The sequence below is a fragment of the Manacus vitellinus genome, unplaced genomic scaffold, assembly GCF_001715985.3.
Source record: "Manacus vitellinus isolate BGI_N305 unplaced genomic scaffold, ASM171598v3 scaffold_34_pilon, whole genome shotgun sequence".
Lineage (NCBI taxonomy): Eukaryota > Metazoa > Chordata > Aves > Passeriformes > Pipridae > Manacus > Manacus vitellinus.
The window spans coordinates 8353396-8370590 of record NW_021940488.1 but is presented as its reverse complement, the minus strand read 5'-3'; the positions used below and the strand labels follow the sequence as shown (position 1 = coordinate 8370590).

At 38.8% G+C, this 17195-nt stretch overlaps 1 protein-coding gene across 1 annotated transcript in view; it reads right to left on the bottom strand.

The window, feature by feature from the left end:
- Positions 1-17195, bottom strand: part of ROBO2 (roundabout guidance receptor 2) — an 882996-nt gene that overhangs the window by 94209 nt on the left and 771592 nt on the right. Inside the window, exons 8-9 of the mRNA XM_025895584.2 lie at positions 8043-8167; positions 3340-3511 (exon numbers count right to left, since the gene is read on the bottom strand). Coding sequence (XP_025751369.1) covers positions 3340-3511; positions 8043-8167 — 297 coding nt within the window. The remainder of the gene's footprint in view (positions 1-3339; positions 3512-8042; positions 8168-17195) is intronic.

Here is a 17195-nt window from a genome sequence, read left to right as displayed (position 1 = left end):
ACAGGAGGCTGTGACATTGTTCTGAATCTATCCTGTTTGAGACTGTCACACTTGTTACAAAATATTTAATATACATTTGATGAGGGTTAAGAATCATGGTGGCCAGATTTGCAGGCAAGTAAACTGTGAGTAGAGGATTTAAGAGAGAGATATCCCAGAGTATTCAATGGATCTATAATAAAAAAAAAATTGCAAAGGAGTTTGGGCAAAATGCCTCAAGTGTCTGTCCCAAATCAGTGGAGAGTGGGCTGTTGAGGTATGCTGCCAACTCCTCCTCTTACTTTTTTTAGTCTATTCTGAATTATCCTTAAAGATCCAGCCTTTTGCTTTATTGAAAATCCCAGAAACACAATGTTTTAAATTAATTTAATATCCTAAACCGGTTCATTTTTATGCTGTCAGAAAAATGCATGCTGTGAGGCTAATCTTTTCCTTCCACCCCAATACTCACCCTAAACAGCAACTGCTGGGTAAACTGGACAAAGCATGATCTTACAGCTGCACATGCATTTGCCACAATTTTTATTAATAAGTGTTAAAGATTACTAAAACTAAGGAGAAATTCAGATCTTTTCCAAAATATTCTGTGCATGATGGATAAATTTATGTAACTAAATACTAATTGTAAACTATTCATTTTATGCTGAGCACAGACATAGATGGAAGCATTTGGTTTATTTCCAGGATCTGTCATTTTAAGACTGTGAGCTGTATATTCACTTCTTGAGTTTGAAAGGATTGCTAAGATTGTTCAATTTTTAAAATGATTTTGCTTTTCCAGATGTGCATTAGACAGTGAATTACATGATAGCCTTTCAAGAAAATACAAGATTTGAATTTCAAATACACCGAAGGCTCTTAGCACAGTCCATAATCAGCAAAATTATCACTCAACTCAGCACATTTCATCACAGCTAGTAATCTCTTCTCATGTGAACACTTGAGTTAAAAATATTTCCAGTAAAGACTTGTAAGTGCAAAAATGTTAACAACTGAAACACTGCTATATATGGTATAATTAAGCACTTGTTTTTCTGCACATGACATGTTTTCATTCTGTATTGGAACTTCAATTGGATCTAAATTACTCTGGATCAAACAAAAATGTGTTCAAAATGAAAAAGATGGCTCGCCACTATTATTAAATCATTAACCAAACAGAAAAATTCTGGGCTATGAAGTAAAACTGAAATCACCAGCCAAAAACTAGAACACTAATGCTTAAGTATATAGCTAACATGCACAGTGTTTATCTTTTATTATATTTTTAAAACCATTAAGTTATATTTCCCTACTGATAAAAATCATTAGCTTCCTTAACTTCTGCTCAGCATCAACCAAAATAGATTATTTCGACATTTATGGGTAACTTCCTAACTAAAAGCAATTAAAAAAATATCTGTGATCTAATGGTAGATTTATTTATATAATCTCAGTTCCACAATGTTGTTTTGGCACTTTTCTTCTGACCTCAACTGCCCTTTGACTCGGGGATGAAATGGTATTTCTATAAAGCAATTTTGTATTTTTTTCATAATGATCAGGCTGCTGACAGTGGGTTCTGGAAAGCATTTGAAGAACGCAGGCCTTGCACTCTCTGAGCAGCAGAGCCTCCAGCTAATGCTTTCTCCAGCAATGTGAAATGCACACTGCCTTTAATCAGAATTAGCTGGAGGTGAGTTTGCATTTTAGCAGGGACACTTTCCTCTAATAAACTAACGAAAATTCCAAAGAGATCAATTGGGATTTATTTTTTTTGCCCTGCACAAGAAATGGACCACAGGCCTTGCCTGTCAAAAGGAAGAATTTCTCACCACTTGTGTCCTTGAACCTGATTTGATCCACTCAGCGCCTGTTGCTGTAAATCTGTGCAGCATCAGCAGGTGCAACCATTAACAGCTCAATGTCCTCTCAGCCAGTGTTTGTGTGTTCTATTTATTCCAATCACAGTCATGGCCCTGAGTCAGGCAGCACTATGGACAGATATTACAAAATACTGCCTTTCCATTAATTTTAAACGACCTTTTAATCTACATTTAAATTTAAATTGAATGAAAATGCATCATTTTCTCTCAGACCACGAGAGAAAGGACTTAAAGGGATCGCAGAGAAAAGCCAAGCCTTTAGTGTCCAGAAACTACAGAAAAGCAATGTGCTTGAAGAGATGTGAGGATAAGGCAGAAATTATCTTCCCTTGTCATAAAAATATAGGCAGCTTTTGGAAAACAAAGAAAAGGCATCAAATTAATGCTCAAACCTCTATAACATGAGCCTGAACCTCTCTACCTGTCACTTGTGATGAATATGCTCTTGTGAAAAGGCAGATTATTCAAAATTAGACATCTTTTCAAACTTTCATGGTGCAGGCAGGTCTCTAAGGGAACAGTAAAAGTAGACCTCTGCATATAACAACAGTTTTAATGGCAAAAATTCATCAAAGTCTGTCAGGAGATATTTAATGTGTCAGTTAAGATAAGGAATAATGATGCCGGGGAATGCCACAATCTCCTGGTATAAGAGGAATTCTACTGTTTTCCTCACTAACATTAAAGGATGCAAACTGCCTTCTATCCACAAGAGGATGAAGAGGGATATCAACAGGATTCCTGACATATGAAAAGGATTCATGTTTGGAGACGGAGTAAGGTAAACTTCAAGGCAGGATAAATTTCAAACCCCAAAAATTTGAAATGGAAAGCATCAAGACAGATGCTTTTCCTTTCCTGAAAACTCCTCTCTAACTTCTCATTTTCATGGCTTTTTTCACACGTAACCATACAAGGAAATTCTTAGAACACAGCTCTGAGGTAGGTGCCTTATTCACAGAGCGACTAAAGGGCTGCATGTAGCTATTCCAAACCAACAGTACTCCACTACGTTCAAACAACTGCCTTGGTTTAATTGAGCTGAGGACACATTCCCAAACTAGCTGTGTAAGATGGTAGTGAAGACTGTTGGGAATCAGGACTAATTTTTTTTTGCACCCCAATTCACTGCTTTAATCATAAACCTATTCATTCTCCACAATGTTTTCTTGCAGTCATGTCTTAGCTCTAGCAAACCAAGCAGCTTCCTTTCTCACCAACCTTATTTTAAGCCTGTTTTTCCCTTCTTTTCATTGTTAAGGAACCTTCAGAAAGCAAGCAAAAGGCAAGATAGGCCTTGATGCCTTTTTGACTCCACAGACAAGTGCACGGAGATCCTTTTCCATTTTATTTCCTATATAAAACTGTCCGTTTCCTTGTATGAATTACGTGATCTCACATGCCTTTATTTACACTGCTTTTAAAATACTTTTGACAGGGAAAAAAAAACCAATGGGAATTTCTAATAGCTCACCATCAGTAACCTCCAGCTGAGCCTTTGCTAAAATGCTTCCAGCAACCGTCAGTGCTTGACAGATGTAGTATCCTGCATCCGAGCGCTGGATGTTGGTAATGGTGAGGTCTCCAGTCGGTGACACCGAGTATCTGCTGTTGGGCTGGAGAGGCTGGTTTGGGAAGAGTAGGTTCTGCAAAGACAATTCATCAAACATCAGTTCAAAACACTAAAGCACCACTTTTCCCTCAGCTAGAGAGGTGAGGATTTTTCCCTTAAAAGTACTATAAATAAACCAGAAGGAAAAGTAAGGCTTTATGAACACATAGAGCTGGCTTTCCCTGCCTTGGGCAACTTGCAGTTTAAATTAGAAACAGCCCTTTGACAGCACACAGTGCTGTGTTCTGGGGGTGTAGGCGAGGAGACATTTTCCAACAATCACACTGGAGTGATTTATATTTGTGACACATTCATCTTCTTTCTGAATGTAATTGTAATAATATACTTAGTTTGGCTATCAAACCAGGAGGACATAACACTACAGTAAACATTGGAAAGCTAGCAGAAAAAATTGACTCCTGGAGACTTGAGGGAGCATAGTACTATTGTCTGGCTGTTAATATGTCCTGGGCAAAGGAGAAAGTAAGAGTAGGGCACTGAAGTAAAGCTGGGAGGAAGACATGACCAGGTCATAAAGTAGGAGAAGCTGGTAGAGCATGAGAGCTCAAAGGAGAAGTAAAAAGAAATTAAAACTGAGATATACCAAAGGAGAAATGCATCATGGAGCCTTGAGGGTGAAGAGAAAGGGTATTAATCTGATGTAGAAATCATCAGAGAGAAAGAATAATTTCATGTAGGATAAGACATCAGTTAGCAAAAAACAGGGAGATTAGCTTTTGCCTTTGGGCTGGATTGGAGAAAAGAGAGATGTCAATAATAATAGCTGGAATGGCTGTAGTAGTCATTGCATATGATGAAGGAGTGAATGAATCAATACTGAAAAGGTTTTAGTAGTGAGGGCTGTGTTTTCAAGGAAAAAGTTATACTATCTGGCACAGCTCTTGTGAATATATAAGAACAGGAAAAGGAAAGCAATGCAAAGGGAAAGGTCAGCAGCATTGCCCAATGAGGCAGAAAGGAGAACAGCTTAAACAATAATTAAACAAAAGTAATTCCAGTAAAATAGGATCTGGCTTTTATGTCAGCTCAACAAGCCTCTATGAAAAATACAGTTGTTTGCAGCAGGAATACCCCAAAACACTTAACATGCTGTGATAAGCTTTCAGTCATTACTGCAGCTCCATATAGCTCTGCTGTGCTTTCTAATGATGATTCCCTACTAACTTGTAAGCTTGTCTGTATGGGCTAAAAATAGAATCTAAAAGTGTAGAATAGGGTATTAAGTGAATTTTCTGCAGACCTTAATGGTTTACAAAAAAGGATTTGGAATTGATAAGCAACAAACTGCTTAAGAAACAAATAAGAATTCAAATAAGAAAGAAATTCTGCTTTTAAGTGAAAGTCATGCCTTTATCTCTATGGTTTTGGCAGTAAAAGGAAAGTGATATGCTTTAAATAAGATCCGATGCTCTAAGTATCCTTATAATCGTATTAACCTATAGGATACTTGTCACCCTAGGCTTTTCCCTTGCCTTGTTTCAATGGCAATGTTCAAGAAATTTATAACAGCAGATTTTTTCCTCAAAAATCAATATGCACCCAGTAAACATGTCAGATCCAATAGGAAAAAAGTGTTAAAATTCTGAAGCAATTTCAGGCTATGGGACTGAGTGGGTCTCAAATAATTGCCTTGTTTTCTGAACTGCCTTGAAACTTTCAGAATAATTTCTGCTTGGCACAGATACCTACTGAATGAGGGTATTATGAAAACTTCACTAAATTTTATGAGAAAGTGGAGAATTTTGGAATGGCTGATCTTGACTCCAATTATCACTCATTATGTAAAGTGTATAAATAAACACAATGTAAAAGACAGTGCAAGGATCAAGCTCCTAATTCTTAGGAGAAAAATAATCCAGAATCTTCTTTATCACTGCATTAGGCAGTCCTTTTTGTCTTCAGCATGGGCCTCTCTGTTCTGGAAGGTGCCATGTTCCAGTAAATATTCCACACATCAGGAGGAGTTCACCAGTCTCATGACTCCTCTCTTCAAAGACCAGATAACTATAAACTGTAACTTGTCCTAAAACCTCTTTTTTAAATGCTTTTTATAATTTCACTATTTTAGTCAGCTGTCGGGTTGCTCATCTGGACACAGATGCTGGGTTGTGAAAAATGGGACCAAAGACATCCCCGATAAAGTACCACTGAATTTATCTCAAGGAAGAATTTAATCCACAGAGTCTAAAGATTACACACACCCTTCCCTCATGCATTTCATTGATGGGTGGCTGTTGGGCTCTGGGAAAAGGCCACCAAGCACAAAGGGCCAGCTGTTTATGCACAGCCTGGCACAAAAAATTACTCAGGAGGGAACAGCTCCCCTCCCTTCCAGCTGGTTGTGCTCAAAAACACAGGATCGAGAAATGGAGTCTCAATGAAAAATGCCCCACAATTACTGGAGTGGGATAACACGACTACATAACACTATTTCAAACTCTAAAAGTGGAGCTGCAAACAGTTCCCCAAGTAAAAGCAGAAGCAAGCACTGTAGAGACAAGAAACAATTTATAGCTGGGTATGCAAAGGTGAAAAGTCACGTAATTTGGCAAAAACACCACCCTCCATTTGTATGATGATATACAATGTGTGGAAACTCACCTCCCTTATGGCATCTCACTGCAAAATCTGGCAAGTTATATAGTGAGAGGGTAACCCTAACCTGTGTTATTTCACTGATGATCAATCGAGATTAGCAGGAGGCTGTTGTAAATCACACTGTGTTTGAAGGTTTGATTATAAACCATGTAGGTATCAATTTTTATGTTGCATTTATTTGCCAAAAAAGACTATTCTAACCCTCGGGGATCTGTTTCTCAATATGGTAATTAATTTTCCAGGTTTGTAATTAAGCAGCTTCAACATGGTACAATCAGTAGGTAATAACATTCAATTAAAGACACAAGATGCATTTTCACCTTAAAATGTTTTTACCCTTGAAGTGATAGAAATGGAAGAGGATAAAATAGAGTATTAACACTTTTCAATTACGCTAAATGACTTTAATCCTGCAAATGATGTCCTACTTTAATTAGAAGCTCTTCTCTTTATTACAGCATGATGGATGTCCACTTTATTAGATTCAAGTGTGACACTATAAGCTCACTTTACATAAACATTACCATGTTATTAAAATGCTCTACAAGGAAGGGTTTTGAAATGTCTGCTAGCACATCACTACTTCCTACTTTAATTTCAACATACTATTCTACTTTCCCCTTGGAACAATTGCCACCTTAGTCAGACTCACAATACTTTGCTTTTCCAGGGTGTGTGATCCATGGAGGCAAAATCTAAGTTTCTCCAAATATTACACTGAGAGATACTCACTGAAGGTTAAGCTTACACTCAGACAAGCTTATTTTCATAAAGCACTAGTGTTGTATCTTTGTAAGCCACAAAGACAGCAGAGCACAAAATGCTGTCAGCCTGGTCCTGTCATTCTGGAATAGCTTTCTGATCTCATGAGAAGGTGAAGGAGAAGCAGGTGGGGCAGAGCAGGAGATCTGTGGTTCAGCTCTTATCTCACATTTTAACTGAGCTTGTGCACAGTGCCTCCAGATCTGACAAAGGGCACGTCTGCACTGCACAGGACAGTGTGGATACGTGAGTTAACTCACATGGGGGAAAGTAGCACAAGGGTCTGAAGAGACCAACCTGCCAAAAGAGAAGGGTATATTGCATAGATACACAGACAGGTGTAGCCATGACAGGGTTCATCAGGGAGTTGCAGAAGGCACTGTCCTTGGGCATTCATTTGGCCCTTTTAATCTTTTCTCAGGTGCAAAAGAGAATACAGCACGTAGTTTTTGCAGTGTTCAAATTTAACATACTAACATGAACTGCACACTCAAAGTGAGGAGGCCTGACTTCTGCTGTAACAACATGCCAATGCAGCAACAGCAGTAAAGAAATGTTATGATGTGACATTCAAACACTAAGCTGTAGAAGCCAGTGCTGGCTGATGGCAACGCCCATCGCCACATCACAAATTCTGCCTGCAAAAAAGATCAGGGAAATATTTCCAAAACCAGATCTGGCAATTTCCCGGGACAATTTTACTCAAGAAAGCACCTGCGTGTTCAAAACCTATATCTGTATGCTCTAGGAGAATAAGCCAATGCAAATCAGCTTGCGAGATACACATCTGCCTGATCACGTCTAGACAGGTTGTGAACTGTAATTACTGACTCTGATTAGTAAAAAATTGAGTCATACCTTTTTTTATCTACTGTGCTTGTCTCACCCACCTGTTTGTTGGGGGTTTCAGAATGAAAAGCCTTTACTGTTGCTTTCTGTACATCTGCACAGCACCCTAGCCCAAGTTTCAATGACTTGAATGGCCTTTGTATTCTTCATAATATCAATATTTTAAAAAAAAAGGCAGCAAAAATTTCAGTACAGAATAGTGATAGTTTAAAAAGACAAATTCCTGTGAAAGATTAAGAGAATCTGTAAAAGGTAATATAAAAAATTCTCCTTAAAATTTCACAGTATAACTATTTAGAAAGGCTTGAAAGACTTATAGGGTGCTTACAGCTTACCTGACTTCCCTCTTTTTGCCAGAAAACAGCTGGCTGGGGATTTCCTTTAGTTTCACAAGGAAAAGTCACTGTTCGACCTTGGGCTACAATCTGGTCTCGTGGTCTCACCACAAACTGTGGAGGAGCTACAATGTAAGAAAAAACATAGTGTAAGTTTAGCATATTTTGCAAGGGAGAGACAGGGAATACTGAAGGAAAGAGACAACATTATGGAGATTTGTTTTATGTCAGAGGACATGACACCAGAAACATTAATTAGTATAGACAGAATTAATATATAAACAAACAACAACAGCGACAGAAAGAGCAGCAATATATGTACGTGACATCCCCAGTTATTAAAAAAAAATAAAAAAGGAAATAAACATTACAACCATACATGCTAGAGTCAATTCTGATGACAATAAATGCTAAGGAGCACAGTCAGAGGTTTATATTCCCGGCTCTGGATGTATTCTACCTTTGGTCTGGAAAGGTACCTGCACTCTCATAGCCTCTTATGCTTCACAGAGCTATCATGTGTTGCAAGTATGAATTAGGATGAACAGACTGTCTTTCTCAGTCTAGCCCTCTAGACTTTTTCAAATGATTGAGAAAGGAAAGGAAGGTCTGGATGACAGCAGAAGAACAGAAGTTCAAGAGCTCTCTCAGTTCTCTTAGAGGCAGTGTGGTCAAGAATGGAGTGGGAAGGAGGAGTTGCAGTAAAAAGAATGGTTGATAAAACAACATAAACTTGGGAAATCCAGATTTTGGCTTGTTTAAAGATTAGAAGGAAGCAAAAGTTGAAGAGTTAGTGGGCAGAAGTGAGTGGTGAGTGAGAAGGAATATGTATTCCAAGAGATCAGGAAGAAACAAGGAAAAGAAAAAAGGAGACTGGGTTCAAAGTGAGAAAGAAGAACCAGGACTGGCTATGTTTTCAAGTAGCTGGCATTAACAGTGTTCAGACATATGGGACCAGGAGGCACAGTCAGAAGTGAACAATTTCTAAGAGAGAGGAGTAGTTTGACTTGTACTGGAAGGTACTGACGGAGAATAGAGAGTCAGTACTTGGTAGGAATGAGAAGGTAGAGAAAAGGTGTTAATGTGTAGAAAGAAAGTGAGGAAGAAGCAGTATCAGAGCATCTGAGAGAGAAAACTTGATATTAGTGACTATGTTGAGCATGATGTAGTAGTAAAGCAAATGGCTTTTCTATGAGTGATATGAAAACCCTCCAGTCTTGGTTCATCACTGAAGCTGGATCTGTACTATTTTGCATATCTTAGAATTGCAAGCAGTGTCTCCAGATATTCTTATCAAAAGACTAGCTAACTTTTGGGCCAGGCTGAGGAAGGGGACAAACCAGTAAAAAAAAAAAGAAAAAAAACAAACAAAAAACATTTTCTTCTATTACATTATTGGTTTTGTGGTTGTGCAGAGGGATGGCTTAGGAACACTAAGCTTTTAGGTAAACAGAATTTAAGTGTTTTAGAAAACCGTATTTTCACCATTATAATTACAAACTATTTAATTAGGCACGAAGAGCAATCAAGACCCAGCTTCCGATTACACCTGCTGACAGCACAGACACAAATCTGCTAACTGCATAGAAATGCAGGCAGACCTGATTTTTTTTGAAACACATTTTTTTTTGATCTCCTGAGGTACTTCCCGAGGCTTTACAGATCAGCAGGAGTCTAAAGAGCATCAGTTGAATAATGCTGGTATAATGCAGTCTTTAAAACAAGAACTACAAAGCACTTTATAAACATGAAACACCATAAATTTAAAAGGGAGAGAGTATTTCTTCTGCCTCACACTCCTAAACTCAGATTTTGGCCTTCTGGAAAAAAGTGTCCACCTCTTCCTCCACCTCAGCAGCTGTTAAATCATCTAAACAGGCAGGGACAAAGGCCTTAGTGCCCTGCTGCTGCCTGTTTATAGCCATATGTTCTGAGGTTTCTATAAGGTGTGTCTATACATACTCTAGGAAGTGAACTCATGCTATTCTGCTCTTAAAGTGCTGAGCTGCAGCGAGTTACTTGTTTTTCCCTCACCTGGTTTTACCAAGCAATCTGTATGCAACAAACACCTACAGGTGTCAGGAAGCAGCAGGGTGATAATCAGTGCATGTGTTAGCTCAGTCAGTCACACAGGAGGAGAAAGAGAGAGAGACCTTTAAGCTGCAAAGTAGAAACCTCCCCTTCCTTAGGCATATCTTAGGTATCTCTACAGTTCTGACCACCTACTTAAAAAAGGTCACTGGGCTAGCCCAGTGTTTGCTGCTCAGCCACAGAAGTTCATTGCCCAGGATATCAATATAGAATCAACAGCAACCTCAGGCACAGAGAGAGAAGAAAACCTCTCCAGGTGTTATACCTTGATTTGACAGGAGCGACGCATGAGTCCTATGTCTATGCTGCCTTATGGGTGGCCTTGAGACCACAATCTTTCTGTTGTGATGCTAAAAACCTGGTGCCAGGAGACCATCCCATAGATAAAACCTAAGCATGATGGATGCCCAAGATCACTTTGTAGGCATGCTTGGTGCACTGGAGGTATGTCATACAGGCAGTGCTCTGAGGCGGCTCAACAGCAGCAAGAAGGGCTCGGCGTTTCCATGAGCCCATCTTTCAAGTCATGTAACTGCATAAATGCAAGGCAGGCAAGTTTAAGGGTTCATCTGAAACACTCTCACACACACAAGGCTGTGTTGTAAATCAATAACTCCAAGCTCTGAGCAGATACAACAGAACCAAATTTGTTGCTTTCCAAGGATCAAATTAAGATAATTGGTAGTCAAGGCACAATGAGAGATATACATCCTAGTTCCTACCTAGTTTCCAGTTTTTGACCTATCCCTAACTTTGAATATCCCTCACATTCCTAAGAGCAGAAAAACGATCTTTTTTTTCTTTCTTTTTTTTTTTCCTTTTTTCCAAAAACAGAAAAGGAAAATAAGTCTGTAGCTCAGACAAGGATGGATCCTGTTTTTCCGTTCACTGCCTTCCACACACCAAGTCCTTTCCAGCTTTTGCCATACTAAATGAATAGAAGATCTGTGGCCTCATAGCTACTAAGTTAACCCTTCTAAAGACCCCAGCAAACAACAATATCTAGTTATGCAATCATATATTTTCTAGTTTCCTCTGCAGCCATAATTAATGGAAATTTACTATTAAAAAAATAAATGGAGCTTTTATTCACATCAGAGTTTCTTCAGCTAAACTATTTAACAACATAATCTTAAATAACATGAGAAACATAATTTTGGAAAAATAAAACATTGTGTGAGTTGTTTGGGTTTTTTTAACTTATTCAAAGACAGGGTTCTATAATGAAAGAAACCCTCCTTTTGTTATAGTTTGTTGTCATATTCAGCTATAGCTCTGTTTATAGACAGACTCTGATTAAAATAATAATTTATAGCATTTAAACAACATTTTTACCATATCAGCTTTATTTGTCAATTTCTAGTCAAACAGTGCAATTTGAAAAGTGAAAGTAACACTTAATAATTGCAGGATAAATTCTTGGTCAAGTATAACTACCCAAACACTAAGACATTATCTCCAGAGAATTCAGTGTGACCCTACTCAGAGACAGCAAGGCTTCTTTGACAGAATAAGCACTTGGGCTCTTCAATTTTCCTAAAAGCAGAGCTTATTATGTTCATATATAGATGCTGTTTATAAAGGTGGATAAATATTATTACTTCCACTTTGCAGAAAGGCCAACTGATATCATGACTTGCTCAAAGCGTAGCTTCAGGGGAACGTTGGACAAAACTTATTCCAGCCATTATTGCTGCTCTCAAATTAGGTGAATTTTAAAAACATTCTGAAAAGGTACAGTTAGAGAAATAACAGCAGGTTTGATCAGCTTCAGCTGTTAAAGTTATGTGGTACTTAAATGCTTCATTCAAGCTAAACATTAAGGTCATTAGAAGAATCTGTTGAAAACACTGTTATGAAGCAGCAAACCGAGTGTTGTGCCTACCAGACTATTACTCTTAACTGTTTCAGATGTAGCATTAAGTGCATAGGAAGAAACAGAGTGGAAAAACTCTTGCTTAATTAACATCTGAAAGTCAAAGACAGTGCCTCCAAAATGAAATATATCACTCAGATTCCAGCAGACTAGCCAAAACTATGGTGGTGGGGGGAAAAAAAGAACAATTAAGATTACAAACCTAGTATACTTATATTGAAATTGCTGCCTTTTTTTTTTTTAAGAAATTTAAATAGTACACAGTAAATTAGATGTGATTTCTGGCAAATTATGCTTTGATACCGCATTCAGCAAGCGCTGGCTTCAATCAATGTCACAGCACAGCTCTGTTATGCTAATAGCCGCTCGGGAGGCTGAGCGGGATGATATGGAAATCAGATGGTTGAACATGAATAGAAAGCACAGGCCACGTACGAGGGGGCTGTGAGATGAGGGGATGGGGGGACCCGAAGGTTAATCACATCATGTTCAGAACTGTTTTTACAGCACAGAACAGTATTTGGCTGCAAGAATTAAAATGGAGATAGAAAAGCACGAGCGGTAGTGAGCTTTAGTCATGTTGTTCAAAACGGGAAGAGTGCATTCTGCTGCACTCTTTCTGGGATTGTTGGTTTATGCATAACTGAATGGATCTGTTATTCTGTTAATAAATGTATGTGAAGGTAGCCTCTGCTCCAGTGTTAAAGAGCTTCATGAAAAAAAAAAACCAAAACCAGACACTTCAAATTGTTTCAAAGGGATTTCTCAACTCTTCTTCAATCTTAATAATTAGCAAAACCTCTAATCTGATGGGATGGATTGCATGCATTTCTTTCCCAGTACTGTTACTGAATACTAAAGGTTACACTGAGCCAATAAGAGCTGATAAAGCTGTTGATGTAGAGAAGCTTGACTGAGACAGTGAGTTCATCCCTCTTAGGTGAACTCTGGTCATCTGATAAGAAATGTGGCAGACAACTCAGAAGGAGAGGGGAAAATTACCAGATAAAAATGTGAATTTATAGCAAAAAGTACATTGATCCCATATCAAGCACTAGCAACATTTTCTTCCAGTGACGTGGTTTTCTCAGCAGACCCTGTGATTTGTGCTTCACGCTGAATTCAATGATCCTAAGGGAATTTTATTATCATAGCTTGATCACAGTACCTTCCCCAGCCCAGGGGCCCTGGGGTTCATGCATTATATTGCTGATTTTAGGTAAAAGTAGATATAGCAGCAAGTTTTACTCCAGTATCGTTACTGCAGCAGGCTGGATCAATTGGCCAAGGCCAGTTGTGTGAGGTTCAACAAGGCCAAGTGGCAGGTTCTGCCCTTGGGTCACAACAACCCCCTGCTGGGGCAAGAGAGGCTGGAAAGATGCCTGGTGGGAAAGGACCTGGAGTTGCTGGTCAACAGCGGCTGAACATGAGCCAGAGTGTGCCCAGGTGGGCAAGAAGCACCTGGCTTATATCAAAAATAGTGTGAACAGCAGGACCAGGGCAGTGTTGTCCCCCTGTACTCAGCACTGGTGAGGCCACACCTCGAATCCTGGGTTCAGTTTTGGGCCCCTCACTACAAGAAACTGAGAGGCTGGAGCATGTCCAGAGAAGGGCAATTGAGATGAGGAAGGGTCTGGAACACAAGTCCTATGAAGAGAGACTGAGGGAGCTGGGGTCGTTTGGCCTGGAGAAAAGGAGTCTCAGGGAGTCTCAGGAATCTCAGAGAACTTTATTGTTCTCTCCAACTGTCTGAAAGGAGGCTGTAGCTGGGTGTGGGTCAGTCTCTTCTCCCAGGTAACAAATGATATACAAGAGGAAATGGCCTCAGGTGGTGCCAGAGGAGGTTTAGATCGGATTTTAGGAAAAATTTCTCCACTGAAAGGACCGTCAAGCACTGGAACAGGCTGCCCAGAGAAGTGGTGGGTCACCATCCCTAGAGGTGTTTAAAGGATGTGTAGATGATTTTCAAACCTAAACGATTCTATGATTCTACCATAGAACATGAGGACTTATTCAAACTTCATTGAAGCTGGTAGAAATTCTCCTATTGGCTTGTGTAGTCTTTGGATCAAACCCATTGAAAATATAATACATTACAGGAAAAGAGTGACAGCAATAAATTCCAAGGGCTTAAATTACAGATTTGACAACCTTTAATTATGACTAAATTCAGTTGATAGTCAACTGCACATGAAATTCATCATGAAGATCACATAGGGAAGCTAAAGTGATAAAGATGAGTGCTTCATTTTAAACTGGAATTGTTTATTATCCATAAATATATTTCTATGACTGGTTCAAAGGGGGCAAAGGGAAATACGCTGACTTGTAAATATCCTAAGCAAAACTCAGATAATGGTAGGGGGAAAAAGCCTTGAGGAATAAGAAGAAAGACACTGGTTGTTAAAGCATGAAGATTCTGTAATCTCAGTTCTTCTTCCAGCAGGGAAGAGACAGCAGAGCAATCGAAGATTCCCATCTCCTATTCTTTTTCAGCATTGTACATTTGGAACGATAAACTAATTTCATTTGGGCAATCAAAGTTAGGCTTGGTACAAAGTTAGACTCAGTAGCTCAGTCTGGAGGCAAGAGAGCGATAACGTCACCTTCCCCAAATTGCTTTTTGACTTCTGAAACTCCACTAACATCCCAATCTTCTTTTGCATAGCCCACAAAGAGTTGAAGCTGGTATCTCAACGCTCCTCTCAAATCCTTACCGCAGTGAAAACATTCATGTGGCCACTTCAGCTGGTTTTGATACACAGGGATATTTTAAGAGATCAAACTTACCAAATACAGATCAAGACTTCCTTCTAAAACATTTACATAGAGGATAGGAGAAGCACCCAGAGCTCCAGGAGAAGTAATATGTGTTTTGGAAAGGGAGGTAACCCTTGACGTCATCTATGGAGTAAGACTACTTACTTGTAGGATTGTTTTGCTAGTTCCTGATATCAGCTCAGATAATTGAAGGGCAGTACAGGAACTCTTTAAAGAGAATAACGATCCTCTGACTTTGTGTGTCATTGGTTAAATTTGTCTAGAAGGTCTGGCAGATACTGGAATTTCAGGTACAAATGAAAAAAACCCTGTAAGGTCCTACTTACACACCTTGTAACAATGTTTGCCCTGAGCATGGCATGAGTTGCCAAAAAGTGCAGATGCAAAGGTCTAAAAGTTTTGAAAGACGCTTCGCAAGGCTCTTATTGATGATGGAGTAAATAGAGGAAAACAGAAAATATGTGCAGTCTCAAACACTAGAAACCTGGGGGGCTGATTCAGCAGTTCTTCCCTCGTAAATTTAGATCTTCTTAATGGGTACTGAAAGTGATGTGTGGTTGTTAGGACACAAAGTTATTAGTGCACTATTAGCTATGACTAATGATAAATCAAGGGTGTAGCCTCTGACACGGGAGCCATTACAGAAGACTGAGACAACTTAGGCCTATTACTAATTCAGATCTTTCTTATCAGGGATAAATTAATGGAAGTTGAGGATGATCATTCTCTTTAAAGGGAAAAGGCATAATCTTATGGTGTGCTCCAATGATTAGATGTGTTAACACACGGGGAAGGCAGGAACTTTTTAGCACACGAGTTAGAGCTGAGTTACCTGGAAAATGAGTTTCCTTTTTTAATCTGCCATGAGCATCATGTTAACATAGGAATCTATAACTATTCCCTAGGCTGCATGAGTGCAGTGGTCTTTGAAACAAATACACAGATCTCATTTTGTGGGAATTCTTTTTTAAAACCATGTCCTCTTGCTTGTTCATTTATAGTGTTTCCTTTGTTTCATGATTTCTTCTTCAGGTGAACGATTCTGCCAAAAACCAGAGGAATGGGTGGGTTATGGGGTTAACAAGTGATTCATGAAGTCCTTCACTAGACCCATGACATTATTTTAAAATGATATGGGTGGAGGTGGCAAAGCAGCTGCCTGGTTTGGAGTCTTCTGAAAAGCAGTTTCCCATAACCTGGGGAAGTTCCAGTAATCCATAGCTCAGATATCAGAGCAAGAAGTGGAGAGGGGGAAGTGGGGTCTCAGCAAGTTTACTGCCAGGACCAGTTCTCCTGCAAGTGTCCTTCATTCTGCTCTTGTCTCATGGAAAGTGAGAAATTCCATTTTTTTTTTTTTTTTGGTTTGTTTGCTGTTTTCAGATGAACCGTGTAAAAACACGACGGTGTGAAAAGACCACACTTCAATCATCTGAGAATGCTAAACCTTCCTTCATACTAATTGTTCTAATTTTCAATTTAAATTCAGGTTCTGAATTTCACATATAACAACATTTTTATCCTTCAGTTGCTCTGAAACACTGAAGCAGATAATCTCTTAAAGCATGGAAGCATAAACACTTTTTTCTTTCTTTGCAAGAGGTGAAAGAAGTCTAGAGAATCAATAAATAAAAAACACTAACTGTCCTATATATTTTGACATGTAGAATCTCTCTTTTATCCCTGAATGACCTAAAAGAATGAAGTGGGATAAACCTTCATGGCAGAAAAAACAGATTTGTTCCTCATTCTTCCCTAGGAATAATGTTAATAAAACAAAACTTTGAGAATAATTTTAAAGAATCCAACTCTGTCTCTTACATAGCTGAACAGAAGGACATCTACTTTCTGATCCCACATCCCCATTTCCAATGCTCTCAGTTCATCACTACCACTTTTCCTGACCCTCTCCTTCTCTTTGTTTTACAGTGCATTTAAATATTCAGTTTAAATACCTGGTCATAATTTCATCTCAGCATTTGACTGCAGCCTGTTCTCATTCAGTCATACATCTCTATTTTATTCTATCTTGCCCAGTCATGTCTTTTAAGCAGCCCCTTCACCTTACAGATTCTGCTGGAAAATCCCATCTAGAAAGTCCTTCACTTAGTTTTGATGCATATAAAGAGAGGGAGCACTGATTCTTCTGCCCAACAACTTCCATTATTCCATAACAACGACTTGACGTTAGATAATGCCTTTTAAATTTTTTTCTTTTTCCTCAAGTGTCTGAGATTCAGGATGTACCTTTTGCTCAGATCAGATAGAAAAGATGTGCTCTCCAAAAATCTTAATACTTTAGTCTGCTTGCCTACGTAAACTGTACCATAAGAGGATGGCTTGTGCTACTCTACCTTCTGTGAGTTTACTAAACAAAACAAATTATGCCAACAAAAAGACATGTAATC